The sequence below is a fragment of the Styela clava genome, chromosome 14, assembly GCF_964204865.1.
Source record: "Styela clava chromosome 14, kaStyClav1.hap1.2, whole genome shotgun sequence".
NCBI classification, from domain to species: Eukaryota; Metazoa; Chordata; class Ascidiacea; order Stolidobranchia; family Styelidae; genus Styela; species Styela clava.
Window position 1 is genome coordinate 20,003,467 of NC_135263.1, and position 15,864 is coordinate 20,019,330.

The 15,864-nt window shown below is 33.8% G+C and overlaps 1 protein-coding gene across 3 annotated transcripts in view; it reads right to left on the bottom strand.

Moving 5' to 3' along the window:
* The window catches only part of LOC120340464 (cilia- and flagella-associated protein 47-like), a 61,078-nt gene extending 46,134 nt beyond the window's left edge, over positions 1-14,944 (bottom strand). For 2 of the 3 annotated variants that reach the window (XM_039408729.2, XM_039408728.2), the window contains exons 1-13: positions 14,548-14,944; positions 11,577-11,731; positions 10,417-10,671; positions 10,049-10,274; positions 6,321-6,475; positions 5,730-5,866; positions 5,177-5,406; positions 4,661-4,854; positions 3,143-3,331; positions 2,386-2,580; positions 1,252-1,349; positions 542-708; positions 169-288 (exon numbers count right to left, since the gene is read on the bottom strand). In XM_039408729.2, the coding sequence (XP_039264663.2) occupies positions 169-288; positions 542-708; positions 1,252-1,349; positions 2,386-2,580; positions 3,143-3,331; positions 4,661-4,854; positions 5,177-5,406; positions 5,730-5,866; positions 6,321-6,475; positions 10,049-10,274; positions 10,417-10,671; positions 11,577-11,731; positions 14,548-14,697 (2,271 nt within the window). In that variant the 5' untranslated portion in view covers positions 14,698-14,944. The remainder of the gene's footprint in view (positions 1-168; positions 289-541; positions 709-1,251; positions 1,350-2,385; positions 2,581-3,142; positions 3,332-4,660; positions 4,855-5,176; positions 5,407-5,729; positions 5,867-6,320; positions 6,476-10,048; positions 10,275-10,416; positions 10,672-11,576; positions 11,732-14,547) is intronic. The other variant, XM_039408730.2, reaches the window with a different exon arrangement.
* Positions 14,945-15,864: the final 920 nt, after the last annotated feature.

Sequence of the window (15,864 nt, forward strand, 5' to 3'; positions counted from 1 at the left end):
GAATGCTCTATACAAGCAGCCATTATTATGTAAGGATTTTTCAAAGAATCAAAATCTTTCTGATCCTGCATTAACAAAGTAATTTGTATCACATTGGCAATGTGGGGATCATGAAAATTGATCCTGACGACAAAATAGATAGGCTCAATAAATTGATAAAAATCAAACCTGGACATGAATATGTTGATCAAGATTGTTGATGATACTTAATTGCTTCATATTTGTTGAACGTAGACAAACTTGACCAAAGTCAATGGTAGGTGGACCAATTATTATTTTGTGCAAATCCTACAAAATATGAAATGTATTATCAAATAAATATTAAAACCCCATAAGATGATATATGTGACTCAACAAAATTTCTTTTGACTGGAACTATATCCTTTTCAACTCAGTTTGGCCATTGAAAAACAAACTTTCTAATTATATAATTGTTAACGTATGTATCAAACTAGCTTGGATTTTCAATAACCCACATACAAAATTTCTTCCTATTTATATGTAATATAATTACAATTTTAGAAAGAATCTCTAAATTTACCTGGGGTGTAAGCTGCTGCCTACAATCAACTTTTTCATATTCAGTTGTTGGTACAGCATTCAGGCCATCACTAACTGGTCGTGCCGCAGTATTACGTTCTTGATTTGCAAGTTGTCTTGTTGTTAACAACCTCAATTTTTCAGAAACTGCAGGATTTGGTTTGGTTCCTGAAAAACATGTTTTCATATTTTCAGTAAGCTGACGAATTAAAACAAAGACACAGCGTGTTTCCTAATGTCAAAAATGTAATATTGGTTCCTTAAAAGTAATTGAAATATTCAAAAATGCTATTTGTATATTGACAAACGCAATGCGGGTGGGTAGGAATTTCAGCCATGATCATCCGGTGGTTGGTATAAAAAATCCTAATAAATCGATCTCAATTCACAAAAATCAGAAACTATTTCGCATGTGATCTTCCAACACTAAAATCAAATGTCATTCTGTTTATAATATTTATAAACATCAAATTCAAAGAGCAGCTTTACAATGTCTATCAACAAAAATAAACAATTGGGTTGGCTATGTTGATTGGTTGATGTCTTTTTCAAAAAAAAACTCGACATAAATCATCTGTTTGCCAATAATCATACTTCACATGCTTAGCCAACTTGAAAGTTGTTCTCATTCAAGTGCCCATCCTAATCTCCATCTATTAGAAACAATATTTGTCAACAATCCTGCCCAGACAAAAAGGATTTAAAAATTACTTTTGCTCTCGATATCTTTGGATGTCAGCCGTGGTGGTTGTAAACCAGCAGCTGGTTTTAATCCAAGGTCAAGATTGTTGTTGTGTGTTTTGAATTCCCTGAAAAATATAATATATTTAACTCTTATAGTTTGATCGTCGACTGCATAGTTTTTTTTATTAGTGGGTGACGTGTCAATCTGATATGATGAATTCTCATTTTAATTGGAGCATCATCAGTTCGTAATAATTTTTTTGCAAGTTGTTATTTTTTAAAGTTTTTGTCGAATATTTCATTATTTATATAATATGTAACATCAAATGCTTCGAAAAAGAAACTTTACTAAGCATAATATTAATATATTAGGCAATGGTAATTAATTGTGATTTGGAAGCAGAACTCGAAGGAGAAATATCAATGATAATATGTATACCGGTAGTCAAATAGTTTACACAGTAAAAGGTTAAAGGGAATGATGGTAACCATGAGTTTATGATCAAAGGTCACTCAGTACATTTTCAAACTTGGTTAAGTATAATTCATTACTAACAGCTTTCGTATGCACCATAATGAAATTTGATATTCACTGTTTAGGAAACAAGCAAAATCATGTCTGTGATAATTGTGGTGCCGTAACAAAAATTTGCTTGTCTGCTTTTCATCTGATTTGAAACCAAATAAAACATTGGCTAGAGATAGAAATCTCAGATTACTAGAGTTCTAAATAACATTTATTTAACAAAAGAGCCAATTATAAAATAAAATTCGTTTTACGATATGATAATATCTGATAAGCATAAATGAAATAAATAACAACTCTAGAATGTTAAAATTTTCTGAAATTTACAGACCATAAGGCACACTTTAAATCCTTTATACTCAAAAATTGATCATGCACATTATAAGTCATTATAAGATTCATGCATATTATAAGGTGCACCTAATGTATGGATCAGGTGGTGCTTTAAGCTTTATTGCCTACACTCAAAACCTATACCGACACTATCTTTTATAAACAAACAGCCATTTTCTGTTTTCTTGTTTAATGAGCGCTGTAAAGTGACGTGATACACGCTACGTCGTCTTATAGCCTTATGATCCATAAAATATGGTAGATCTATTGTTGTCTCAAATTAAAATCCTATCATGCCATACTTAGCATAATGATTGGCTTTTCTATTATCAGCTCCATTTCTGAGAAACTGAACATATTTCTCTTTGTGCAATTTTTTTTTCAGTTCTTCTTCTTCAGTAAAAGCATAATCAGAGTCAACATAAGTGTGGCGTTTTGTTTTAGTAAATGGAGTTCGATATTCCACACTTCGCTCACTTGGCCGAATACTTCTTGCCCTGATTTTATACAAAGATTGAAAAGTAATCATATTGGCAGATACAGATTGATAAAAAATTTACCGGGAATAGAATCTATCTTGTTATCACAGTTTCTCTAACAATATTTTTATTATTGATCAGCCTCCATAAAAAACATATTTGATGGAATTTCTTTTTAGTATTTTAATTTAATAGGCAAAACACCAAGAAAATTATGGCAATGACACTTACCCTCACGTTTTAAGGTTTGAGTTATATTTTTGGAACTTAGTAAATATTGCTGTTTGGCCTTCCACGAATTTTAATTCCATAATATTTTCGATGTAACTGGATATATGTGGATGGCAATGAAATCGTCATGATGGCTCAATTTTTTTGAGGCTTTATTTTGCTTCAAATATCTAATATTTGCTTCAAACTAAGCTCTATATAACACCGACATAACAATTTACTAAAATTAAAAAAGCAAGCAAAATCTGCATACACCTAGAAGATAATGAACATTATTTATTAATTAATGCACAATAATATGTCAGATTATTTCTAAACTAAAATGCCATCGTCAATTCTAGTCACAAACCTGTCATTTGGAAATGCAATAAAAGCTGATCCAACATTTTTCTCATCTGCATGAATGTGAAGACCTGTAGTATTAGCTTTCACCATAGAAACTCGTGTTTGAGATTTGTGACGATTTGATTTATCGAATGTTATATCAACAAATTGTCCAGTTTCATTGGTAATGAGAGGAGTAATTCCTGGATTCAATCTAAAATAAGTGCAACTATTTATCTTTGATACTTAAATGTATTACAGTTTAAAAAAAAATACTAAATTTTTTTTAATCAAATCTAAACCCTACTTGATTGAACATTGTTAACATTGATTAGCCTATATATCAGTGGTTCTCAACCTTTCACGGCTCGTGGCCCCCTTCCGGAGGCTTTTTGCACTCGTGGCCCCCCTGTTCGTCATTCTAAAAAAATTGATGTGTTAGATTGTATTATGTATTTGCGACCTTTTATAGAATGCAAAAACAAACCATGGGTGAAAAAGTCAATACTTTTTAGATTAGTGAACGATCATTGAAAAACTTGCGCTGAACGATCATTGGAAAACTTGTACTGGAAATCTTGTAGATTTTGCTTTGTTGGTAACAAGATTAGAAAAAATAGATTCGCACAGATAGGTTGTGGTAAATTGAACTAGCAATGAAGAAGCTTTCTTACTAAGTAGTAGGTAAGAATCACCAAGGAATACCCAGAAACTCGAAAAGTCTTCTTTGCTTGATTTCAAAGCAAACTTGTTAGCATACATCGGCAGCCATGTCATCAATAAAGTCAAAGCCAACATAACTGTCGTTCCATTTGGGGATTGGGAATTTACATATTAGGCTTCTGCAGTTATACCATGATATCTGCCGTTATCTCGCAGTCTCGCGAAACTGCCCGTCTGCTGTTAGATGGCCTACCAACAAACTATTCGGATTAGTAGATTCAAAATTCCTTTATGATCAAACAATTCGCACACACAAAAAAGTGAATACACCTAGTGACTGAAGTAATAAAACTGAGGTGAACGGGGAATTTTCTTTTGAATGAAAAGAATGCAAACGAAGTCGCTTTATAATAAATTATTAGCCTTGTGTCGTGGCCCCCCTTGAACTGCTTCGTGGCCCCCTTGGGGAGCCCCCGGCCCCCGGTTGAGCACCACTGCTATATATCATCATAATTCGAGAAGTTGAGTGCGACTCAACGATGATTTGAGAATGTATAAGAAGGTATATCGTGCACACAATTGACTGTTTCAACTTGAGTGACTATAGAATAGGCCAATTCAGCATAATATGTGGCGTAGACACATAAAATTTTGGCGATTTGCAAATGTTACAAATATTTATGAAAATGTTCAAATCTAAGGATTAGGAAATATCTTGGTACAGAATTCTTTCAATAACCCTTTTGGTTGATTCGTTGGCCCAGCTTTATTTAAATAACATGATTGTACTCTGTAAAATAAAATCACTGGGACGTAAACAGATTAAAAATATTTTGATTGTTCAGATTTAGTATGTGGAACACCTCACAGTCACACTAACCTCGCTGTTTTCTTCTTCAAAGTGGCAACAGCAGTACCGACATACTGAATCGGAATATCTTGAAATTTTCTTGAAAATAATTTGGGTGTTCTATCATACATATTTTCATCAACAAGAATTTCCCCCATAACATCAATAATTTGAATTGGTTGAAAAGTACCCGCTTGATGAGGTTGAAATGTAATGAATATATCCTGAATATAAAACATGAGCATCGAAACAAAACATTGAGAGAATTCTTGTTTTCAAGTTTGGAAGTGCAAAAAAAATAATAACAAGCGGCATCTTGAAAAATTTATGTATATTTGAAAGAAAAATAAAAGCCATGCAGTTTGTTAATAATAAATCTTGTTTGAACTAACTAACCAGTTTTACCATCTTTCATGTACACAGTCTGATTAAAATCTCGTGGCATGGTTCCGAACCTTGATCATTGCATGAATTATTACAATGACAAACAAATTAGCTGCTAATCTAAACTTCATGAAAACCTAAAAATTAAAAATTAATTCGGACCTTGCTTCTTCCTGCTGGAATTATGCCTTGCATTGGTGCTACATCAAAATGCGCTACTTTCCGAAACTCAACGCGAAGAGGTAACAATGTAGATTCATTGACCAAGGTACAAACAGCTTTAGAGGTTTCTCCACATGGTACCTCTTCAAAATTGAAAATATTGCTGGGTTGAATGTTTACTAGCACAGGAACAGCAGTTGCAGTGACAGCAATTTCAACTTGTCGTTTTGCTAAAGATAAGTTTATATCATAACAAACTGAAGCTATATGTAATAAATGCAGGAGGGAAATCAATATCATGCAATTTGCAATCATGTTTAAGTTATAAGGGCTACTGATGTCTATTTCATATGTATTCAACCGTAAAAGCTTAAGTTAGACAAAATAGCACTAAAAATTAATTTATGCCAATGCATGTCCAACTGAGAACTGTAATGATTTCCTCTTTCCACGCAAACTTCTACAACCTTATTTCTTAATAATTCTCAATTGTGTTGACCAGATATTGCATTATGATATGATGAAACCCTTAGGTGATGCAAAATATACTCACATTTTTTGCTTGGTGAGAGAAAGCTGTCGTTACTACCAACCATATCAAAAGACATGAATAAAGCAAAATCTTGTCGTGGTGGAGGTTTTTCACATGCTTCCCATCCAACTGTAGAACTGTTGAATCTTGGACTAAATCTGAAATGACAATCATTTTAATTTAAAATAAAGTACGAATAAAAAATACTAAATAGAATACTGAAAATATATAGATAGAAATTCATGACACACAATCAGTACAAAGTTGTTAATATGAAGTTGTATCAGGTGTATGTATCAGCTCATATAATTATGAAAATTTGTATTCAGTTTCACTAGCCTAATGGCTAGTATTTCTGGCTATCCTTTTGAAAAGAATAATGTTTAATGTTTTAAACTGTCACACAAAATAAAAGTATTTGAGAAACCATTGCCAGAAGGGAACAGATTGAGCAGCATAAAATGAAACATATTTGATTCAAAAAATAAAATGGATAATGCAACTTTGTCTCTATTTTAAAGCTAGATTTACATAGTCATTGAGAACCCTTTGCTACATTTCGATTAAATTAAAAATTATAAACTCCATTTCATATACATATATATAAAATACCTGAAGAAAACAGGAACCTTCTGGTAAGGACCAATTCTTCCTTGATTTGGAATGACAGTAACAAGCGAAGTCAATATATCGTAAGCTTTTCCACGAATTCTCTCCATTGGTGATGTTGCTAAGGTTGCAGCCGTTGACTTTGTAAGATCTGTTCCCTGGTAATAAAAGAAAATTTTTGAAAGAGGAGAAGAAAAAGTTTTAATTGATGAACGATTACAAAAGAGTATAAGGTAAATGTTAATTAACATACGAAAGGAATACCAACTAGTATATAATGATAATTTGACTAAAAAAAGGCTTTCCGGAAGGCCCTAATTTAGGTCATTTTTGCAATAAATTTTCACAGTACATATAGTAGATAAACTTTCTAGCTTTTCAGCTTTGAATAGCTCATTTAAGGTTTTTCACAGACACTTAACAACTACTGCAGGTAGTTTTTATTAGTCTGCTCAGATATTGAAAATAAGAACTTTTCGTCACCTATAGGTATTAATTTTACTGTTTTGCAAATCTCTATAGATTTACAACGATTGCAATGTGATTGGAGCGGACTGCTATCACTCGATATTTCTGTAAATTTTGTATAACATGTAGACAAAAGGGCCTTCCAGAAAGCCCACTGTTTTTTTACACTATTATAATTATTTTGGCCAAATCGAAGAGTACAGGGCTTTAAATGAAAGCGAAATAAGTTGTAGTTGCAAGCCTAAGGATTACTAGATAACATAGTCATTATCTTTTCTTCATATCTCGAATAATCGGCAAGTTACCTAGTTTATTGAACAGAAAATGTGATTAATTTTTGTTGTTCCGGTAACAAAAAATATTCGGTAACAAAAAATAATTCCAGGCACTTATTTTAGATAAAGCATGATTTCATGTTGGTTAATTGATTTATTTGGAAACAAAATGCAATACGGAATGTTTAACCCTTTCCGTGCGGTGGGCACGTATACGTACCCACGACAAAAGTCGCTAGATTGCGGCGGGTACGTTGATGTACTCCACTGTTTTATTTAGCAATCGGTCGCAAACTGTTGGTCTAGTTTTTCCGGGTTTTAGTTTATTGATAAGAAGTCTTCTTGAGATTAACATAAGCGACGGTAAATCTTGCTTTTGTTTACGACGAGAATTTTATTTGCGGCGGAACGAGGGAGTGATTTTGAAATTTATGCAAATTTCGGTGTTTTTTGGGTGGTAATAGAAGACATATTCTCCCTTCCATCTACCAAAGTATTTTGAGTTGGATCACGAAATTGCCATAGCAATATTATGCTATTGTTTGCCAACCACGAAGCGGTAACAGTAAAGGATTTAGCGAATATTTCTATTTTTTATCACGGTTTGAAGTTTCAACTCCCGAGAAAAAAAATGCTCTTTTTCTATCCGGTTTGTGACTCAGACCACCACTTTTAAAAAAATTTTTTTTTTAATCGCCAATTGCAAGCTCTCTAAATAAGCTTTCCAACGAGCCGTCAGTGGGCAGCAGAGGATCATTAGTTTTTCGTTAGTCGATCGATTAGTTGTGGGGGTACAAATGCATAAAATCAGCGTAGCAAATACGATTATTTAATAAAAAATAAAAATCGCATGGAAAGGGTTAATGATATATAAAATTTGGATATTATCAGAAAAAATGGTAGGGCCTTCCGGAAGGCCCTATAAAAATAACCAGTTGTAGGTATCGATGTGGAATCTTAATGTTAAGAGGAAAGCCAGTTTTTTTCGATGGGAAGCCAAAATTAAACACAAATTATCATTTTTTTTGTTATAAATTATCATAATAAATATATTTGAGTTGAGTTTAAGCTATACAGAAGGATATTTCAAATTCAAAAGTTGTTGGATACAGTATCATTACAATTTGTGGTTGGATGTGGTTTCTGGGTTAATAATTTTCAAGTTTTTCAAGAAAGCTAGAGTGAAATTTTGTAATATTACATTGTGATATGATATTACAGTGTGTAAAATAAACTATAAAGATTTATTAAGACTCGGAGTTTCAGATGAAGAAAACATAGAACTCATGGAAGATTTGAATTAGGAAATCCTGTTGACCATAGCAATCCAGATGAGGTTGATCTAAATGCAGAGAGTAGCTTTGGTTTGAATGAAAAAGAACCAAACAGCAGTTTAGGACTAGGTAGCACCCAAAAGACTAAAAGTTAGGACTCAGAATTTTAGAAATAAAAAAAAGTCAGTGGAAGCGCTAAGTGCTATCTTAGAATGCAGAATAGACTGTGAACTCACTCAGTGAACTCAATGAGATGAATGTTTTTTCATTCTCATACAAAGAAACTGATAGTCTGATTAAGACTTGATACAATCCCCTCACAGCAGAGAATGATAGGCAAAGCTGGGACAGAGCGTAAGAGCCAAGGTTGAATTATGAATGGTGTAGCAAGTCGCCCATCTGAACTTCTGAATTTTTTTGCCGATTGATTTTATAAAAAAGTAATTTTAGCCAGAAACGAATAAGAATGGCATTCATGGAAATATTCCTAGACTGCAAGTAGTAGAAACCTTTTTGAAATCTACAACTTAATCATTATCATGTGCCTACTGGATCCTTTGGTTTCAATGATATGTAATTGACACACGCTCGTGAACACTGTTAATTTAGAGCAATATGGGTTTTCTACTAATAAATGCCCATCTTGTAATGTCATAGTTCATTAATAAAGACAACATATCAACCAAATCTTGCATGGCATTCTTCACATAGCAAGCAAACATTTCAGATTCAAAGTTTTATTGTCCTAGTATGCAGTGACATTCAAGGAGTGATTGTCGTTCCATTACCAAAAATCAATGCCCAGCTTGCATTTGGGGAACACCTTCCCTCTTCTCAATAACAGAAAATGTAACTTTCTATATAGATTACTTGACCTAAAATGATATTACTTATTGATTTGATAGCAATACATTCTCTAATCACCGAAAATATAAGTTTTTTATGTTTTCAGATACCAGGTCCTAGGGTCTTCCGAAAGGCCCTTTTCAAAAAAAAATTTGAAATAGTCTCCCTCCCATCATGTTGTGTGTGTTAGTATTACTTTTCAAAGTTTTTTTTTTGGTATTAGGTATCTGTGTTCTGGGTTTTTAGAAAAAAAAATGTACCTAAATAAATATAGTTAAACAAGAATCCATTTTATAAAACTGATCGTTTAGAATTTTTGATGAAAAATTTTGAATTTACCAAAAAAATTATATTTACAGTTTCTTATGTTAGCATATTTAGTTTTTTAGTGCAACAACATGTGTCAAGAAATTCCTAAACATAAAAAAACCATATCACAAAGGTTTTTTTATCTGGGAAAGAGGGGTTTTGAAAAATTGATTTTTATCAATTTTTTCAAAAAATGGAAATTTTTATTAAAAATAAATAGGTCAGTGATAAAAAACTAAACTATTTCATAGAAATTCTAACCCATGATTGTATTCATCATAATAACTGGGAACTTATTTCAACCATACACTAAGGAAAATTTAAAATAAAATTACATGAAATCAGGTTCCAAAATGATCTGATTGAAAATGCCCTCCGGAAGGCCCTTTGTCGAATTATCAATAAAAAGAATATACCGTACATGCATAAAAGACTTTTATTAAGATATAAGTGTCATGGCAGGCTGATCCTGCGAACTTCGAGATATAAAAAAAAGTTTGAATAGCTAACAAATGATTTAATAATCAACAAAATTATATTACAAAAGTTTTCAACTCACAGCTTCTTCTCCATCAGCTCCTTCCTCCAACACAGAAACCCATTTTATATCCTCAGGTCCATTGTTATATAGAATAGCCTGCTCAATTCTATCTGTACCATAATATGCAGGACCAAAACAAACACATTTGAGAGATATTCCCTCCCTCGATAACAATTCTAAACCTTGTTCTACAATACATCCTTTGATTTGCAGTTCTGAATCTTGCAAGCCTTCAAGTTTGACCCTTTGGTTTAAAAAAAACGAGAAGGGGTTTATTCCGGGAAGTGGAGAGGTGTGATTAAGATGGCAGTCGCATAGCAATTTTTAAAAGCTACCTAAATTGCAAAAAAAGATAAACAGATGTATAATTTAAAACACACACTTACTTGGCCATTTCATTCACAACACATGGATTTTCAGTGACAAGTTCTACTTTAATCAGTTGAATTGTTTTGGGGTTGACTTTTCCACTAGTGGGAACAATCACAATTGGGAGATCACCATTGTAAGAGATCTTAAATTCGCCTGGCATAGAGCCATGGTTGATCAAAGCCACTTCTTGACTTAAAACTTTGCTGTTGGCAACAACCATGCCAAAGTCTACTGGGCCTTCCAAATCCAGCAGAGGAGTTGGCATATATCTGAATTAGAATAGAATATTTATTATTTAACAATAAATGATAGCAATTAACAAATAAGAGTTACATCACCATTTTGACAAACCATGATCTTTATACCACATTTTCCGGCTGAAAAGTCTACCTGGCAAATAAAACGAGGCCAATTTGAGAACCTAAAATGGGTGTTTTTCATTATAACTGCCGAATAAATCGGGCAGAAAAAGATTATCTTTGTTTCACTGTTCGTCAGTTAAGCACCAATGCACGCTTTATTTTACTCATTTTTCATCAGTCTGTTAGAACCAGGTCGTTTTTATTGGAGTAGAATCATATCTATAGAATTAACTATTCTGCCAAACAAAGCCATGACCTGAAAAGGTAGCCACAACTATTCTGAACAATCCAACTTAACGGTTGCAACAGCCTGTGAATATGGTGCTAAAATCATATGAGGTTTTAAATCATTTTATCACCTGGTCACTATTCTCTTTTTGGAATACAGATATTAAGCATAAATAGGGATTGCTTCATCGCATGAGGTACATTATGATTGCCAATAAGTTTTTAAAAATAATAAAAACAAATTACAGCTCGCAGTACAAAGTCAAATAACAGAAAACATGATTGTCAGACCATGTTGCATGGAATGCATTACAGAATAAATCAACCCAGAGATAGAGTAAACAAAAATTATGCTTGAGAAGGCTCATGAGTAAAAACAAGGCGACCCCGGAAAAACAAAAGAGGCCTAGTCATTACCCAAAAAGATGAGCCCAGAAAAACAAGTCAAAAAATTGGAAAAATGTGGTAGGTCTTATATTTAATTCAATGAGTCGCTGATTTACTTCCATTCATTCATATATATATTAAACTTTTAAACATAAACAGGTATTGCATACTACAAACAGAGGAGAAGTTGAACATACGCAAAAAGTGGTATTTCAACAATATCATCGTTTACTGCTAATATCACTCGATCTCTGGCATCTTCCGCGACATCACTCACATATTCAACTGTTGCCAAAATTTCAAGACCTGGAGCTACTGGTTTTGTTGGATTTTTCACACTCAGTCGGAATTTCTGTTCATAAAAAATAGATAACTATAAAATGTTAAACCTTACAATTTTTCCACATTTGTTCCCATTTGTTATTTAACAATTGATGACTGATAATCGTGCAGTGAAATGTGATAAAAAATTTCCACTCCATTTAAAAGTAGCTTTATTGGGCATTTTCTAAAATAAAATTTCGCTTCTAATGGGATACTACCATTGCCTCCATTTTTCTTGACATTGTTATCACAGGCGATAAATGAGAATATAACTTTGTAGTCAGAGAATGTTACTTAGTCAGAGGATGATTTGGCTCACTGTTTTTTTGGAATTGGGCTTGATGTTTAGTTGATGAAATGTACCAAGAAATGATGGATGACGGAGATGGAGAAAATGACAGAACATTTAGCGTATAAAAATGTAGTGACAATAACATGCTTTGGGTATCGAAATCGATTTTGCGTTTCCTGGGGTCATTTTGACAACTAGTGCTGTTTCGACCAAAAAAATTCTTTTTTTTGATGAAATTTGACAAGAAGCGAGCTGTGGGTAAGCGAATCAGTGTAGATCGCATATGTTGAGTGAGAGCCTATCACGGTTTCTAGTTTGGCGAAAACAGGGGGTTGAAGGGTTGTGATCACAAATGTGACGTGATCTAAAAATGGGATGGATTAAAAAAGTCATGCATACACAAAAGTTTTTGTCATCAAAATTTTTACTAAAAATACACTGTAATCTGCGTGCTGAATTTAAATAATTGTTACTTATCGATTTTAATCGGTAAGTATGTTGATAGGTATTTGTCTGTTACATGCACGCGATATCTCACGAAAGCGAGATTGAATCTGCTCCAGATTTTGCATGTGCATTCATCATATCTCGGACCAGAAGCCTATTGATTTTTGGCGAATTATGTCGTATAGGCCTAATTAGCGAGTTATTAATTAATTAGTGATGGGACACAAGGTGTCACTATGGAGTAAGAGCGCTGTTTTGGGCGATCCCTTAACTTTCGATCGATAAGTCTTCGGTCTCTGACCGATATTCTCGTTTATTTATTGTTTGGTCACAATTAATTTGAGAATTCAATTTTAAACAAATTTATTTTCCGCTGTATTTTAACTGCATGTTTGTTTTTCTCCTGTCATTGTTGTAAACTGTTTGTCTGAGGAAATCTGATTTTGGTTATACGAAACATTACAAAGATACATGTATGTTATTGTGCAGGGTTCTTGAATTGCATAGCATGGTCATGTTTTTTCCTGCTACAGCACCCTTGCATGATAGACATACGAATTCACTTACGCAAAGGCATGAGGAAGGATTGGGAGTTAGTCTCGCGTAACATCTACTGAGGTATATTAGATTTTTCGTGTGACATCTGTATTGACAATGGATCCAGACTCGACAACTATTTCAAAAAACTTTGAAAGCAACCTAAAAAGCACTCCAACGACTTTAGAAAATCACTGTGAAAGAACCCCAACTCTCAAAAACTGAGACTAGAACACATTAGGCCTGATTACTTGTCCATTGGAATCGGTCACAAAAGAAACTATTTCACACTTCAGTGTTTCGCGTGAAATTTCAAATTATATCATTTGGTCCGCATCATTGGACCACCTATCGAGGAGGTCTGGAAGTGAGCTGTTGTCATGCTACGAGAAATATCGTCGTTACGCAGGTTGATCGAAGGGGTACGGAAGTTGTTTTCTTTCTTTTTTTCTGGTAAGTGAGTTGCTTTTCAATGAATAAAAATTGAGCATGACAATGGCAAGTTCACTTTAAACCTCTTCTACATCTGTTGTGTTGCTGTTTGACACATATTTGAAATAGCGGTACCTGGTAGGATGCCGGTGCATCGTAATACCATGATAGGTTTTTGTTTTGAAACAAAAAATTATTTCTTATTGTAGCATAGATTTATAATTATAAATTGAGCAAAATACAAGCTTTGCTGATGAATTGTAGTTTGCAATAACAAAATTTAAGGAATTCCAACATGCTTCTTCCTAGTTCTGTAATTGGCACGGGTAACATAAACATGCTGGTAAAAATTTAAAACTTCAATGCCGATAAAGTCGCACTAGTAGAATTATATATAAGTTTATATATAATGAGCTTACTTCACACAAAATGTTTGGTTGACAAAACCTAATTGTTTGAATTTGATTGTTATGCTGACAGTACCGGTAACTTAGGCAGTATGAATACGCTCGCCACCGCATCTCTGATTATCTTTTGTGGGATCGCAGGTTCGAATCCCATGCAGTGCCTATGTAAACAGTGACTTATTTGCTCTAGCCAGGCATCTCTGAAACTTTCCTTATCTCGTTGGTTTGGACATGTAATCCAGGGTGCTATTTAGTCTCAGAGACCACTTTGGCTTTTCTGACTAAAACCGTTTCGCTGGACATGTAATCAGGCCCATTGTAGAATGTTCTAGTAAAACTCATCGCTGTATCCTGAGATCGAGTACAGCACGAAACATTTATTCTATGCTGAGTACCAATCGGGTATTTTTACATCGAAATCTGCCTGCTAAAATAAAAACTTGTTTATTCTTTGTTTGGTCACAATTCATCTGAGAATTCAATTATAAACAAATTTATATATAGAGCCGTATTAAAAACCGCATGATTGTTCTTTTCTTGTCATTGTTGTAAACCGCTTGTCTAAAGAAGTCTGACCTGCGAACCCGCGCAGAGTTTTTATAGGTGCGGTGGTGAGCGTATTTTTACGATGAGCCTCACCGCTGCGCCATACCATACCTGCTTTTTGTATCATAGAAATTGCTGAAATGAACTCAGAAAAACAAATTTCAATAATAAAAATTAGCTTACACTCGTTACAGGGGCATGAAATCGAATTCTTTTGCTGATCTTGCTAACATTTTGTACTTTCAAATCTGACGTCAAAATCTCTCCAACTGGTGCATCCACAAATTCTACGATTGGTGGATCAATACGAATACCAGCTACATCCCCATCCATACTGAGCTGCCGACGTCTAAAGCCCGCTAGGCATTGTAAAATGTCCAAGTTATGCAAATTCCACACTCGGATATAACTACAGCAAAAAAGCGCTTGGCAAATCAAAAAGCCAAAAGCGGCACTCGTTGCTATAGCAATATTACCTTTTCGTTGGAGCTATTCAAAGTGACTATAAAACAAGTGGTTCATCGAGCCCAATGATGCATAACGGACGTCATTTTGTGTCCATCGAATCGGGGGAACGCGGCAGCGTCGGTTTGTTTTAGCTTCGTCAGAAGGTCTCGTTCGTCAATTTGTTTGAAGATTTTTTACTGTTTTGCATTTTATTCGGGTAATTTCATTATTTTTCTTTTGCTATCTGCCTCGTGGAATCATACTGGTATCGTGCGGTTTCGTGAAAGTTGCGATAGTTATCTTATCATCCCGTGTGAGCAACTTTGAAACCTCATATCTCACGAACTTTGTATTATATGCAGATAAGTTTTATATGGTTTGAGAGACAATCTAGGAGATTAATTATAATTATTAGAGGGAGATAAAATGTACCGATTATCATACAAAAATCGGCAAAATTGAAAAGCGTGGATTTTTTTTAAAAACTTTTGAATTAAATAACAAAAACTTCGATTTGTTCTTGTTTTAACCTAATATGACATCGACACATTTGCAGAGGTTAAAGATAGCTTTCGAAATAAGATAGAATTTATCGTGCACCAGTAAAATTGTATAAGTTATTCCATTCAATGTTCTCCGATTCTTGACATGTCCACTGCGCCAATTTGAGTTAAACAACAACGTCCCCTAATTACTTCGTTACGCAATTACGTCGCAACGTTCCGTATGAAAAACACATATCGCTTTCATTCACAAGTGTGAAACGTCATAAACCTAATGCATACGTTTGAATCAGGTACTATTTGAACTGGTATGGACCTTTCCCCGACCTTTAACCCCCGAAAAAATCCTCTTATACTTTACCATTGCAAAATTTTCGGGGCTATTTTAAGAATGCTTTTGCGAGTTGGCGCCTGTAAAATGGGGTATGTGTTACAAACCATCATTATGATTCATCGCATACAACAATCTGTTTTTTAAAAGTACCGGTAAAGAATTTTAGCCTAGTCTATCACAACTATTTCTACACTAATTTTTTATTACTGCAATTAA